This window comes from Tiliqua scincoides, chromosome 10 (genome assembly GCF_035046505.1).
Source record: "Tiliqua scincoides isolate rTilSci1 chromosome 10, rTilSci1.hap2, whole genome shotgun sequence".
NCBI lineage: Eukaryota > Metazoa > Chordata > Lepidosauria > Squamata > Scincidae > Tiliqua > Tiliqua scincoides.
The window spans coordinates 23,444,953-23,457,958 of NC_089830.1; the positions used below are offsets into that span (position 1 = coordinate 23,444,953).

General features: G+C 49.8%; 1 protein-coding gene and 2 pseudogenes across 1 annotated transcript in view; all 3 read left to right on the top strand.

The window, feature by feature from the left end:
• KCNN4 (potassium calcium-activated channel subfamily N member 4) overlaps positions 1 to 11,651 on the top strand; it is a 50,619-nt gene extending 38,968 nt beyond the window's left edge. Inside the window, exons 6-11 of the mRNA XM_066638061.1 lie at positions 4,511 to 4,920; positions 7,166 to 7,301; positions 7,563 to 7,673; positions 8,369 to 8,487; positions 9,681 to 9,750; positions 11,493 to 11,651. Of these exons, the coding sequence (XP_066494158.1) occupies positions 4,511 to 4,920; positions 7,166 to 7,301; positions 7,563 to 7,673; positions 8,369 to 8,487; positions 9,681 to 9,750; positions 11,493 to 11,651 (1,005 nt within the window). The remainder of the gene's footprint in view (positions 1 to 4,510; positions 4,921 to 7,165; positions 7,302 to 7,562; positions 7,674 to 8,368; positions 8,488 to 9,680; positions 9,751 to 11,492) is intronic.
• On the top strand, positions 5,029 to 5,148 carry LOC136662008 (5S ribosomal RNA; annotated as a pseudogene).
• Positions 5,178 to 5,300, top strand: LOC136662023 (5S ribosomal RNA; annotated as a pseudogene).
• Positions 11,652 to 13,006: the final 1,355 nt, after the last annotated feature.

Genomic DNA, 13,006 nt, shown 5'->3' on the forward strand with positions numbered 1-13,006 from the left:
AGTGTAAAGAGCATCTCCCTATCCACTCTGTCCATCCCCTGCATAATTGGGTGATGGGTATTCCCTGTCATGTTGCCTGAGGCAACCAGCTCAGTTGCCCTCATGGATGGGCCGTCTTTGGGCTTCAATTCTGTCCCACTGGAGAATTAATGTGGATGCCAAGAATTAACACTCCCACACAGTCCCCTGGGCCTACCAAACTCTTTCTCCTCTGCAGCTGCTTTCCAAAAATGAAAAAAAGAAAAAGGTATTGCAAATTCTGATCAAATTTCTGGTGAATTGTGCCTCCTGGGTCAGATCTTTCACCCTTAACAACATCCCCAACTTCCCTCCTGCAGTCACTGCCGCACAGGAGTGTCACCTCACCTGATGGTGGTGGGCAATCTTGTTTAAGACAGGAGGATCTGCCAGTGAAACAGAGCAGGGTGGCTTCACCAGGAAAATAGAAACAAGCATGAAAAGTGAACACACATTCACACCTTCGGTACAATGCATCTGCCTGATTTTTCCATCTTGGAAATGTAGCAAAGCTGCATGCTCTGGGTACCAGCGCAAGGGAGCTGGTATCTTAGCAACCAGGTGCATCTTAGATGTCTCGCTCTGGTAGCTTGTACACATTTAATATGCGCCAATGGTTGGCACAGGCAGTGAGAAAAATGAGGTCCTGTGCTTGTTGTACAGGGGACAGTCTGAGGCTCTTGTTGACCTGTGACACAGCACTGCCTGGTCCTGGTGAAGGGCATCCCACTTGGGCCAAGGTTACCTAGCCTTGAGTCATTTGGGACAAACTCCCAACTATAGATGGCTTGTAATGGACATTTTTCATCAGTACATTCTGTCCCTGTGAGGCATATCTTGTATGAAATCCCAACAGGAAGCAGGTTCAAACAGGATCTGGTGGCACCTGGGGTAATGTTCCAAATATTGCCCCACCCTTGATCCAGCAAGGTACCAGCTGCCACTGCTTCTCAAGCAGGACGTTGGCAGAGAGTGCCCATTTCTGCCCATCCAGTCACTTCCATTCTTCCTTCTCCCAATCCCTCTTTTGGAAGATAAAGAAAAAGACGGAACAGCAGAGAAAGTGTGAAGGAGATACTCTAGCCCAGGGGTGCCCAAACCCCAGCCCGGGGGCCACTTATGGCCCTCGGGGGCTCCCAATCCGGCCCTCAGAGAGCCCCCAGTCTCCAGTGAGCTTCTGGCCCTCTGGAGACTTGCTGGAGCCCGTGCTGGCCCAACGCAACTGCTCTCAGCATGAGGATGACTGTTTGACCTCTCACCTTTGCTGTGGGACGAGGGCTCCCTCCACTACTTGCTGTTTCACTTCTGTGATGCAACAGTGGCAGCAAAGGAAAGGCTGGCCTTGCTTTGTGCAAGGCCTTTTATAAGCCTTGAGCTACTGCAAGATCTTCATTCATTCATATAAGTTCCATCTCTAATAAATTCATTTATGTACATTTATACAAATTTTAAATGTAAATTAATTCTTTCTTTTTCCCTGCCCCTGACACAGTGTCAGAGAGATAATGTGGCCCTCATGCCAAAATGTTTGGACACCCCTGCTCTAGCCTACTACTCTCCTCTCGTCTCTTCCACACTTCCTGTTCTGGTCCATTCTCCTCTTTCTTTTCTAATCCTGGGAATGGCGGGCACATCAGTAGGTGAGGGTCAGGAGACATTTGACATGCTGTTTCAGGTGCCAGAAGGTCCTGGAGCTGACTCCAAAGTGGCTTGTGTTGGTGAAAGTTGCAGGAGCACAAAACTCTCAGGGCTGCCCAGTGCACCCAGTACAAGAAAAGGGGCTCCTGTTGGTGCCAATGGAAAGTGTTTTTTTTTCTTGTGTAATTCAGGATGCATGTGGTGGGCATGATCTGGTTATGTAGCAGAGCTACCTGCTCTGGGTACCAGCACAAGGAAGCTGGTATCTTAGCTATCCCTATCCCTTCTCCCCCCTCCCCATTGCTACAGTCTCAATCCAGATTGATCCCTCTGCCAAGCTATGTATACAAGGAAAAGGAGTCGCGCCAAGGCTACTCACCACCTCCGCTGCCTGCCTTTTGGTGTGCATTGCTGAAATGCCGCCACCACCTCTCCCCAGGTGGCCTGGAAAGGTGGAATGATGCAACAGCAGGAGTTTTGCAGCCCTGTAATGAACCAGGATGGTGTAGTGGTTCAGGAGTTGGACTTGGAAGATCCAGGTTCAAATCCTCGCTCAGCCATGAAGCTTGTTGCTGAGTGACCCGGGGCCAGTCACTCTCAGCCTCATAGGGTTATTGCGAGGACAAAAGGAGGAAAGGAACTACGCACACCACCCTGAACTCCTTGGTGGAAAGGTGCTGTAAAAATGGGGAAAATAAATAAATAATGCCCGACGATTATTTTAAACCACTTCTTTGAAAATTATTTCACTTATCTGTGAAAAGGAAGGACCGCCATTTTTTCCTCTGGGAAAATAAGAATGATTCTTCTAGGGGTTTTTTCCCCCCCCCTCCATCCTTATGCCAGTGGGGTTCACCCCGGCACCAGGTTTTTAGGGTCTGTGGCCACTATGTGAGGTCACAAGGCCTCATCTTGTGACATCACCGGACCGTCTTGGTGACCTTAATGAGAGCGCAGGGCAGGGGCGGGACATGGGATGACCCCGGGGCAGCCAGAGCTTAAACAGAGGAAGCTAAATGAGTTGAAAGTACTTTATTTATTTATTTATTTATTTATTTATTTATTTATTTATTTATTTATTTATTTGGCAAGTTTGCATCCCTGTTTTTTTTTTTGGAAGCGCTCAAGGCGGCTGATGGGGCAAAGTTTAAAACAGCAATGACAACATAAGCCAAGATCTAAAATGCCAAGCTCACAAAAATATAACCAAGGTTATAACAACAATGGTGTCTGATTTTTGAATAGCCTTAAGGCTTGAGGCAATTAGTTATCTGATCATTCCATAACCCTTTGGCGACCCACCCAAAAATCGGATCACGACCCACCAGTTTGGGAACCACTGGTCTAGAATATTGCGGTTGGCCCCCTGCCCCATGTCTGTGACCCAGTGGGTGACTGAGGATTGGAAGGTGGCACCCCCTCACTGCTGAAAGCATCAAATTTTCTTTGGTCCCCTCTCTCCCCCCCCTCCCAAATGATGCTCTGAGATGTTGCACCTGTTGTACTGTCCTGGCAATGGCCGTGGGGAGTCCCATCTGGACTGAGTTAATGCAATGCTCTCTCTCTCTCTCTCCCTCTCTCACTTACTCACTCACTTACTCTGTGCTCTGCTACAAAAGCTCTGCTGCCAACTTTTGCAGGCAAACGGAGGCAAATGGAAAGAGCAGGCTGGGAGTTGAGGCTTGCACGCTCAAAGTCTGGGATCCGAGCCCAGCAGCCTTGTCTGCCGGCCTCATATACCATAACCACAGTCCCGGTCTCTGTGTCGGAGGCACAAGGCAGTGACACTTGGAAAATCCACCTCAGAAAGTTTTTCTTTCCTCTGGGCTGCTTGATCAGAGCTTCTGATCTAAGTGTCCCGTTTCCTGCCTGAGTCATGGCATGTTTCATCGAGTGGCAGCCAAATTACAGTTAGCATAGGAAGCTGCCTTGAGCCGAGCCAGACCCAGGCTCCGGCTTCAGGGCACAGACCTGCATAGACATTCTCCAGGGTTTCAGAGGGAACTTTTTTTTGTCGGCCCCGGAGGATTCGAATCCGGGCCCGGTTGCATGCAAAAGAGGGGGGTTCCAGGGAAATGGCAGAAATACTGGGGCTGTCTGGGGAGGTGTGATTTGCGGGCTCTCTGGTTCCTGTTTTGGTTGTCCAAGAAAGGCCTTGCAATTCAGATCAGTGTTTGTTGCAACACAGCAGAAAACAAAAACAGACCTATGTCTTGAATATGGGAGCAAGACTTGGCCGTTCATCCACTTGACGGTCAGCCTGCGCTGCATCCAAGGCAGGATTGGGGCTGACAGCGGTTCAGCCCAGGGCAAGGGGAATCGCTTCCCCTTACCCTGGGTAACCTACTCAGATCTGCGCCACCATAAGAAGTAGTGCAAATCTAAGCAGCCCGGGACTGCCCCGGGTCACCTGGGAACAGGGTTAGGATCTGGTGTAACCGCCGGATCCTGGCCCCGCCTCCCACTCCCCACCTGCATGTCCCGGGAACGCCTACCATCCACCCTCCCCCTGCCCCGAAATGCCTCCCTCCCACCTCCTTCCCGCCCTCCAGTGCCCCCCTAACCAGATGAAAGTGCACCGTATTGCTGTATATCATGAACCTCTCTCTCTCTGTCTGTGTGTGTAAGTAAGCTATCCTTCATCTATCACAGAAGCAATGCAAAGTCCATAGGAGGGGGGGATGCAGCTCTTGATCTTGCTCCCCACCCCATGAAATTTCACAGACCTGAAACTAATGTGCTTACACTGGGGAGTTCTCAGTCCTTTATCCCCACGTAAGGGGAGGTTGTGCGGTCTATATCAGGCTAGGGGAGGGAATCGCTGTACATCATTGTGTTTTCTTTCCCTCTCTAGCTCTTTATGCTGGACAACTCCTTGTCCGATTGGCGGATTGCCGTGAGTGCCCCCAAACTGGGTCTGGTGGGGCTGGAGCTCCTGGTCTGCTCCCTTCACCCGCTCCCGGTTGGAGACTTCCCCTGCCTGGACCCAAAGCCCTCCCAGACCTTCCTGTTCCTTTCCGACACTGACCTACTGCTCTCGCTACTCATGTTTCTCCGGCTCTACCTGGTGCCCCGAGCTGTGCTGTTGCGGAGCAGTGTGCTGGGAAATGCTTCCTACCGCAGCATTGGCTCCCTGAACAAGATCCACTTCCAGTACCCCTTCGTGCTCCGGGTGATGGTGAACAGTCAGCCGGGACGAGTCCTGCTCATCTTCACCCTGGGACTTTGGCTCATCACCTTCTGGGTGCTGTCCGTCTGCGAAAGGTGAGGACCAGATGAGGGGTCTGGTGGGAGTATCCAGCAGTCCAGATACTGAAGGGCCCTTTGGGAAAGCGGCCAGCCTGAGAAGGGCCATTGATCATTCCCTCTAAAACTGACAGCAACTGTTACCCTGCACGTGCCCGATCTTGTCTGATCTCGGAAGCTAAGCAGGGTCAGGCCTGGTTAGTACTTGGATGGGAGACCGCCTGGGAATACTGGGTGCTTTAGGCTTATACCATAGTCTTTCGAGACTGAAGGTTGCCAACCATCTCCCTATACTGAACACTATCTCCCGATCTCGTCTGATCTCGGAAGCTAAGCAGGGTCAGGCCTGGTTAGTACTTGGATGGGAGACCGCCTGGGAATACTGGGTGCTGTAGGTTTATACCATAGTCTTTCAAGACTGAAGGTTGCCAACAACAAAACTGAACATGGGCAATCCTTTTTCCAATCTAAAAGTCAAACAGGGCCGCCAGGAAATAAGGAAGTGGTTTCCACTTACTTGGGTAACTCCCTCAGTTTGCAAATTAAAAGGCAGTGATCGTTTTTTTAAACCCCAAATGTCCAGACCAGCGATTTTCAAATACTGTACTATAGCACACTGGTGTGCCGTGAATGGTCCACAGGTGTGTCTAGGGAATTTGGAGAAGGGTCATTTATTAGTAGGGCCATTGGGGCTTGTGAACCCCCCACCAGCAGTGCGGTGTGCCTCGTCAGTTGTCAAAAAACTAGTGGTGTGCCTTGACAAACTTTTGTGCTTTGTCCATGCGCTGTGAGAGGGAAATGTTGAAAATGGCTGGTCTAGACGAACGCTTGTGCACAGTGACTTCCAGAATCTGCATCATATTAAAGCAGAAGAGCCACCAAATGTGGGGCAGGCGGTCTCGTCTAGAGGGTAGAGCCTCCATTTGCCTGAAGATAACATCCACAAGGTTGCCAGTTCGAGGCCACCGGCACCGTGCGACCTTGAAGCAGCTGACAAGCTGAAGCCAAGCTATTCCATCTGCTCTGAGCGTGGGAGGATGGAGGCCAGAATGTGAAGCCAGATCGGAATGAAAGACCTGAATGTAGTGGTTCTTGAAAGAAAGAACCTTCTTTCAATTGTAAAAATCCCTGTTTAATAAGGGATTTAAATACAAGCCTGCCTATGTAAACCGCCTTGAATAAAGTCTTGAATAAAGACCAAGAAAGGCGGTATATAAATACCTGTATCATTATCATTATCATTATCATTATCATTATCATTATCATTATTATTATTATTATGTCACCTGAGAAAGAAAACAGAAGATGGAGGGAGGAGAGGAAATTGGCCTGCTGGAATGACTGTTAGCTCATAGTACCCTGATTTAGTTGGGGGGAAAAAGATGCCACATTGTTAAAATCCCCCACCCGATGCTGGGATGACACCTGACACCTTTCTCATACTTCTGAACCACCCCCTTCTCCAGTGGTTCCCAATCTGTAAAGTGCAGTTCCAACGGGGGCTGCGGGATACTCACAGGGGTGTCTCAGGATGTCCCCTGCATCCTCTTCCCGGGCGCCGTCTCTTGGATCACGCAAGATCGCATGAGATAGATCCAAGATGGCGGCACCTGAATCTCATGAGATTTAGCAAGAGCCAAGATGGTGGTGCCTCAGAGAGCAAGTGGGGGGGGGGCCCTGGGGGCATCCTGTGGGACCCCTATGAACTGGCCATGGTGCCCTAAGGGTTGCGACACACACTTTCGGAACCCCTGCACTCTACAGAGTTAGGAATGCCTCCTAATTTTCTGGGTTCCTGTTACCTGATATCCTTTTTCGCTGAGGAATTCGCCTGGTGTGTTCTGCGCACAAGGGATGTATTCTCCCATTCTTGAAAACCACTCCCTGCCTTGGCAATCTGAAACTGTCTGGGACGCCACCCTTTTCTTTCCACTGTTTTCAAAGGATCGGTCCTTTCTTCGGTCTGACACCCAGCCAACAGGTAAATCACTCACCCAGGGAGCCCAGGGCTAATGACTGAGTCAGCCTCAGTGAGAAAAACAAACAGCATCTTGCCCCCTTTTGGCTATGTTTTTTAAAAAAGTGACACCTGTAGATCATGTTACAAACAAGCTGGATCCTTAAAACCAACACAGCCTGCTGTGGCAGCCCTGTCCCAGCGCACGATGGCCATGAACGCTTGCCCTAACGGCCAGGCTGACATTCTGTGACGGGCTCCCAAGAGATTCCATAATGCGCCTCTCTCGTTTTGATCACCTGCCAGGCAGCACATGGACGAGGACGAATACCTGGGTCGTTATTTGTGGCTGATTCCCATCACCTTCCTGACCATTGGCTACGGGGATGTGGTGCCAGAGACGATGTGTGGCAAGGTCGTGTGCTTGTTTATTGGTGTTATGGTAAGAGACAGCAATTCCTTGGCTTGACTTCTGTGCCCGTTCTATTACCTTTCGTGCAGAACAAGATCCGACTTTTTGTCTTATAGTCAAACCCTGTCAAACTAATCCGACAATCGCTATTTAACTAGAGGAGAACAAAGACATTTCTCATTTCGTTTAACACTGTTTGTGCTTGGCTTTTTTAAGGGTTTGTTGGACTTTCCTTTCTCTTCTATGGCCTTCTCGTCTTCCTCTCGTTCTCACTTTCTGACCTGTTCGCAGGGCGTGGGCTGCACAGCACTGCTGGTGGCTGTTGCGGCTGATAAACTGGAATTCAGCCGGGCCGAGAAGCACGTCCACAACTTCATGATGGACATCCAGTGTGCCAAAGAGGTAAGAAAGACGTGAGTAAGCCAAACTCTGATGTCAGGAGGGTCCGTGATAAAGCCCTGGCTTTGCACGTGGAAAGGCTCTGGTGCAAACACTGGCATTCTCCAATTAAAAGGTGCATGAAGTCTCTGGAGAGTCCCAAGTGGATAACACCGGGTCGGGCAGACTAATGGTCTGACTCTGTGCAAGGCCAAGAACATATCAGAGGTGTCTTAGGGAGCTATTTTTGCTAACTACTATGTTATCTTGCCTGATCAATGGACACTTAATAGCTTCTGAAATGAAACTCAGTGGCTTTATTTATCCTCTCTGCCCATCCTGGAGCTCAATCCAGGGAAAACCAGTTGTGAATATTGACCACAAAAGATGGCTCTGCACAGCACTGACTGGCAGGAAACCAATACCGTCACTAACCCACCCAAGCCTGGAAGTCGTTTTCAGGTTTCTAATCCCACCTGAAGACTGAGATTAGGGAAAAAAAAAATGGGGTTGCCCTGCATTTGAGAAGCCATCCGGCGGTGGCTGGCAAATATTTCGGGCCTGGCCCAGCGTGGGAAGGAAGGGAAATTGGTTTGCCGTTCTTCTTAACTGATGCTTTCCACTGTCACCCACTTTGCAACAGGCAAGGGAGGTTTGCTCACAGTTCTTCTTGTGAACCCCACCCCCCCATCACCTGGTTTTGCATCTTCTGCTTCTAGATGAAGTGCTCCGCGGCCAACGTACTGCAAGAGGCCTGGTTGCTGCACAAACACACCAAGAGAAAAGATGGCCAGAGGACCCGCAAACACCACCGGAGGCTGCTGGCAGCCATCCATATGTAAGTGAGCTCCGGGCAGTAGGGGCACACACGGAGAGGCCTGGGGGCAGCCAGTGGCGTAGCTGCAGGGAGGGCAGTACGGTAAGTATCGCAAGTGCCGCAATGCCAGTGGCATAGCTAGAGGGGGTGCAAAGCACTACGTTTTGCAGGGAGCCTCACTGCAGCATGCAAAGGGTCTCTCCCCCCCCTCCACTTAGGAGCCAGGCGTTTGCCTCCGTTTTGTTCCCAACGCCCAGAAGGGCTCCGAAGGGGAGGGGCGGCCTGCACGGTGCATTCAGGTGCCTGAAAAACGTAGTGCAAAGCACACCCCTCTAGCTACGCTACTGCCCAATGCGCTGTGTAAGCGGCCCCCTCCCACTCACTATCAGAGCCATTCCAGGCAGTGATGGTCATGCACTGGTGCTCGCCGAACCGGCACACTGCGGTACCTGTGATCCTTACCGCCCTGCCCTGCTCTGACTGTGCTACTGGGCAGACGGTTTGATCTCAGGTCTCCTGCGCACCCGACAACCACTTAATGCATATTACGTATCCCTGAAATCACAGGGGGCTTCAAGAGTGATCAAAGGCTGGACTCATCCTCCTGGGTGTCAAGGGTGGGGCTGTAGTTGCGATTCTTTTTTTGGCTCAGAAGAATGTAAAAAGCAAAATAGCACCTCCCTAGTCAGGGGTATTTTGTTGTGGTTCTGCTTCATTAATACCTTTTTTCCTCATCTTGGACAAAAGTACTTATTTTTGGCCCCTGAAGTGCTGACTCACTTGAAATGAGCCGGGCCTTTGATGTCGGCGGAGCATCTGATTAAACGATTTTTCTGTAGCACTTTGGGGGTTTCCGTCTTCCTTTTTTGCCAGCTTGCAGGAGCACAGTCTCCACCCCCTTTCCACTCCCCTCTCCATGATATCAAGCCACGTGGATGGCAATCCTAAATCACGCTAGAAATGAGATTCGGCAATCACTAGAGAGGAAATTGACGCTTGCATACGAGGCTCTGGGTGCCGCTCTTGGTTTATGGGAGGGTGTTGTGAAGTCTGTGAGATCTAGCTATTATTGCTCATGGCACTGCAGCTAGCCAGGCTTCCAGAGGAAGGTGCACAGCCCGTGTTTGAACAGTTACCCTAGATGGAGTTTCAGTTTGGAAAGAAAGCATATCCAGCACAGCCAGGCAGGGGACGTCACTATCTCCTTGTTGCAGGTTCCGGCATGTGAGAATCAAGCACCGCAAGATCCGGGATCAAGTGAATGCCATGGTAGATGTTTCCAAGGTGAGTCGTGCGCTGGAAAGGGTGGTGTACTTTGGCTGGAGCAATAGCTGTGGATTAAGGAGATGCAGAACCGTTGGCAACAAAGCAGTCTGAGAATACCCAGTGTTGCCCGTTTGTTCTCTTGCAAAGCTTTTGTAGCAATGAAAACCGAAGGAGGAGACACTGTTGGGGCCTGTTCAGCCCTGGTGGGCCACCCACCCTCAATTTCTGCTCCTCCTCCTCTCAGTTCCTGAATTTAAAACAGAATAGAGGAAGTGAGCAGAAGTGTGAAGAGTGGTGGGCTAGAGCAGCTCTGACACTCTAGCCTACTGCTCTCCTATCCTGCCAGGGAGGAGGAGGAGTCACAGAAGCTGGTATACTACTGGGTAAGGAGGAGGGGCAACTTTTGGCAAGAATACACACAGCGCAAGACAGATGTCACTGCCTTTGACAAGATGGTTAAGAGCTGGGTGGTCCTGGGCTTTCAAAGCACGTAGAGAATTATCAGCCTATGACATGTCAAGTATTACCGATCTTCCTTTGGGGGGCAGTGAGGAATTATTTTTTCATGGCATGCTTCCAATCAGAGGCCCCTTTCTTTATTATAATATGATATGATATGATATGATATACACGCTGGCATATATCGAGGTGGCCAGCCTTGCTAAACGTAAAACTGCAGGCGTTGGAGAGCTGCAAGAGAGATGCTTGAGAGCCTCAACATTTAACAAGCACTTAAATATATTTACTCACCATGAACGTTAAATTTGTGTTTTAATAGCAAATTAGTTTATATGTGGCAAATAATTACGAAGCTTGAAAAGGTCTGATTTACCTTGTATATTAATTGTGATCCCAAACAAGGTTGGCGCAAGAACACAGCCTTGTTTGGGATGACAATTAAGGAAAGCGCCCTACAGGTAGACCACAGCTGTGATACAAGTACATCTGCAAGAGGAATCTGAAGGCCTTAGGAGTGGACCTCAACAGGTGGGAAACCCTGACCTCTGAGCGGCCCGCTTGGAGGCAGGCTGTGCAGAATGGCCTTTCCCAGTTTGAAGAGACACTTGGCCAACAGTCTGAGGCTAAGAGGCAAAGAAGGAAGGCCCATAGCCAGGGAGACAGACCAGGGACAGACTGTACTTGCTCCCGGTGTGGAAGGGATTGTCACTCCCGAATTGGCCTTTTCAGCCACACTAGACGCTGTGCCAGAACCACCTTTCAGAGCACGATACCAGAGTCTTTCGAGACTGAAGGTTGCCAACAAAGAAGATTAATTGTGATGCAAAAGGGAGCTCAGCCAATATATTTTCACGAGCTGTGCCTTGTATGTCAAAGAGCTGCATGCACTTTGTGAGCCACAGTTAGGCCACCCTTGTAATATACTAGGCCAGCGGTGGTGTGGATGCAGGTGAGGACCACAGTGGAAAGGGCAAAGTATCAGTGCTCCCTCTTCCTGGCCCTGCTTTTGATCTAGATCTTGCACCTTCTCCCCCCCCCCCCCAACAATTCCAAGCACAGAAAAGTTAAGTACATCAGCTTTCAGGCTGCGCATAATGTAGGGCTGAGTTGCCAGTTCTATTGCAGGCTGCTGCTAGCGGCCAGGACTTTGCGTGGCAGCCAGCCAGCCTCTACTATAAAAGATGCTCATTCACCAGAGAAGAGTGCCACTGATGAGTCACATTCAGGCAGGGGAAATGCCAGAGCAAGGCTGAGCCGTGGTGATTCCTGTATCCCCCTTGCCCCACTTCTCCTACACATAGATGCAGATGATCATGTGGGATCTCAGCTCCAGCCTGAGCAGCTCTCACCAGGAGCTCGAGAAGCGGATCGAGTCCCTGGACAGGAAACTGGACGAGATGACACGGCTCCTCACCGCCTTGGTGGAGTCCAAGCAGCAGCAGGAACAGCAGACCCTATGACTCTCGAGGGCTTACGGTATGTGCCGGGGCGAGGTGGGGGACCCCATCCATACCCCAAGTCACTTGAATTCTTCAATCTCCACATTCTGTAAGCAAAATTCATTTGCAGATTAAGGGCTCAATCCTAGGCATGTCTACTCAGCAGTAAGTCCTATTGTGTTCTATGGGACTTACTCCCAGGAAAGTGTGCATAGGATTGCAGCCTTAATTAGCCCCAGTCTACAGAGGGTGAAGCAGTAGAATTCTGGAGTGCTCTATTTCAAACTGCAAGCAAGGCGGTGGAGGCCGTATTTTTGAATCCTATGACATGTATTTGAGTATCTGATGTGCAGATCATGTTATGTACAGTACTTGGATGTGAAATTGCTGGCGATGGATGAAACACCTGTGTCTCAAGGAGAGTGAAAAGCTGCAAAGTAAGAACAGATGCTTAAGCCCCAGCTACATCAGCAAGTATACTTTTGTCTTGATGAGGGACAGACAGCTTTTGTATCCTCCAGAGTTGTCCTTTTCCTCCTTCTTCAGACAGTGATCCAAGGGGCCAACATTTTGACCCACAACCAGATCCCTTGCTAGATTGCTAGCTTCTGTGATAGAGCTTGCCCCGCGCAACAGTGAGGCTTTTATACTTGCATTCAGGGAGCAGGTGTATTTTAGTGACAGAGGTGCCCTGTGAACTAGAACCTAAGAAGTTATGAAGATCCTGCTGGATCAAAGGTCAGCTTCCAGGTGGCCCACCTAGTGAGAGCATCTGGGACCACAAGACACCTGTTGTCACTCCCTTGCATCTGGCATTTCGAGGTAGCCTACTTCTAAAATCAGGAGCTTGCACATACCCATCATGGCTTGTATCCTGTGATGGACTTTTCATCAATCTGCCCAATCCCCTTTACAAGGCATCTAGGCCAGATGCCATTGCCACATCCTGTGGCAAGGAGTTCCACAGATTAATTACATACTGGATAAAGAAATATTCTCTTTTGTCTGTTCAAACTCTCCTGCCACTCAATTTTAGTGGATGTTCCCTGGTTCTGGTGTTGAGTGAGAGGGAAAAGAGCATCCCTCTGTGGCTTGACCCACACCTCTTCTGTTATCAGGTGGCCTCAGGCAAGCCACTCCATCTCAGCAACAGTCTTCCCCATCTGCAAAATGGAGCCAATACTACTTACTCACCTTACAGCATAAGGAAGGACAGGTGGAACCTCGATATCTACTGAACTGACTTACCGCTGATACCGAGTTCCACCTTTAAATCCCTGTAACAAGGGAAAAAAGCACCAAAATCCAATTTCCTACCTTTCTGCTGTTAAAGAATTATAATTTCATTCTCATTATTCACCCCATCTGGTGGCTGA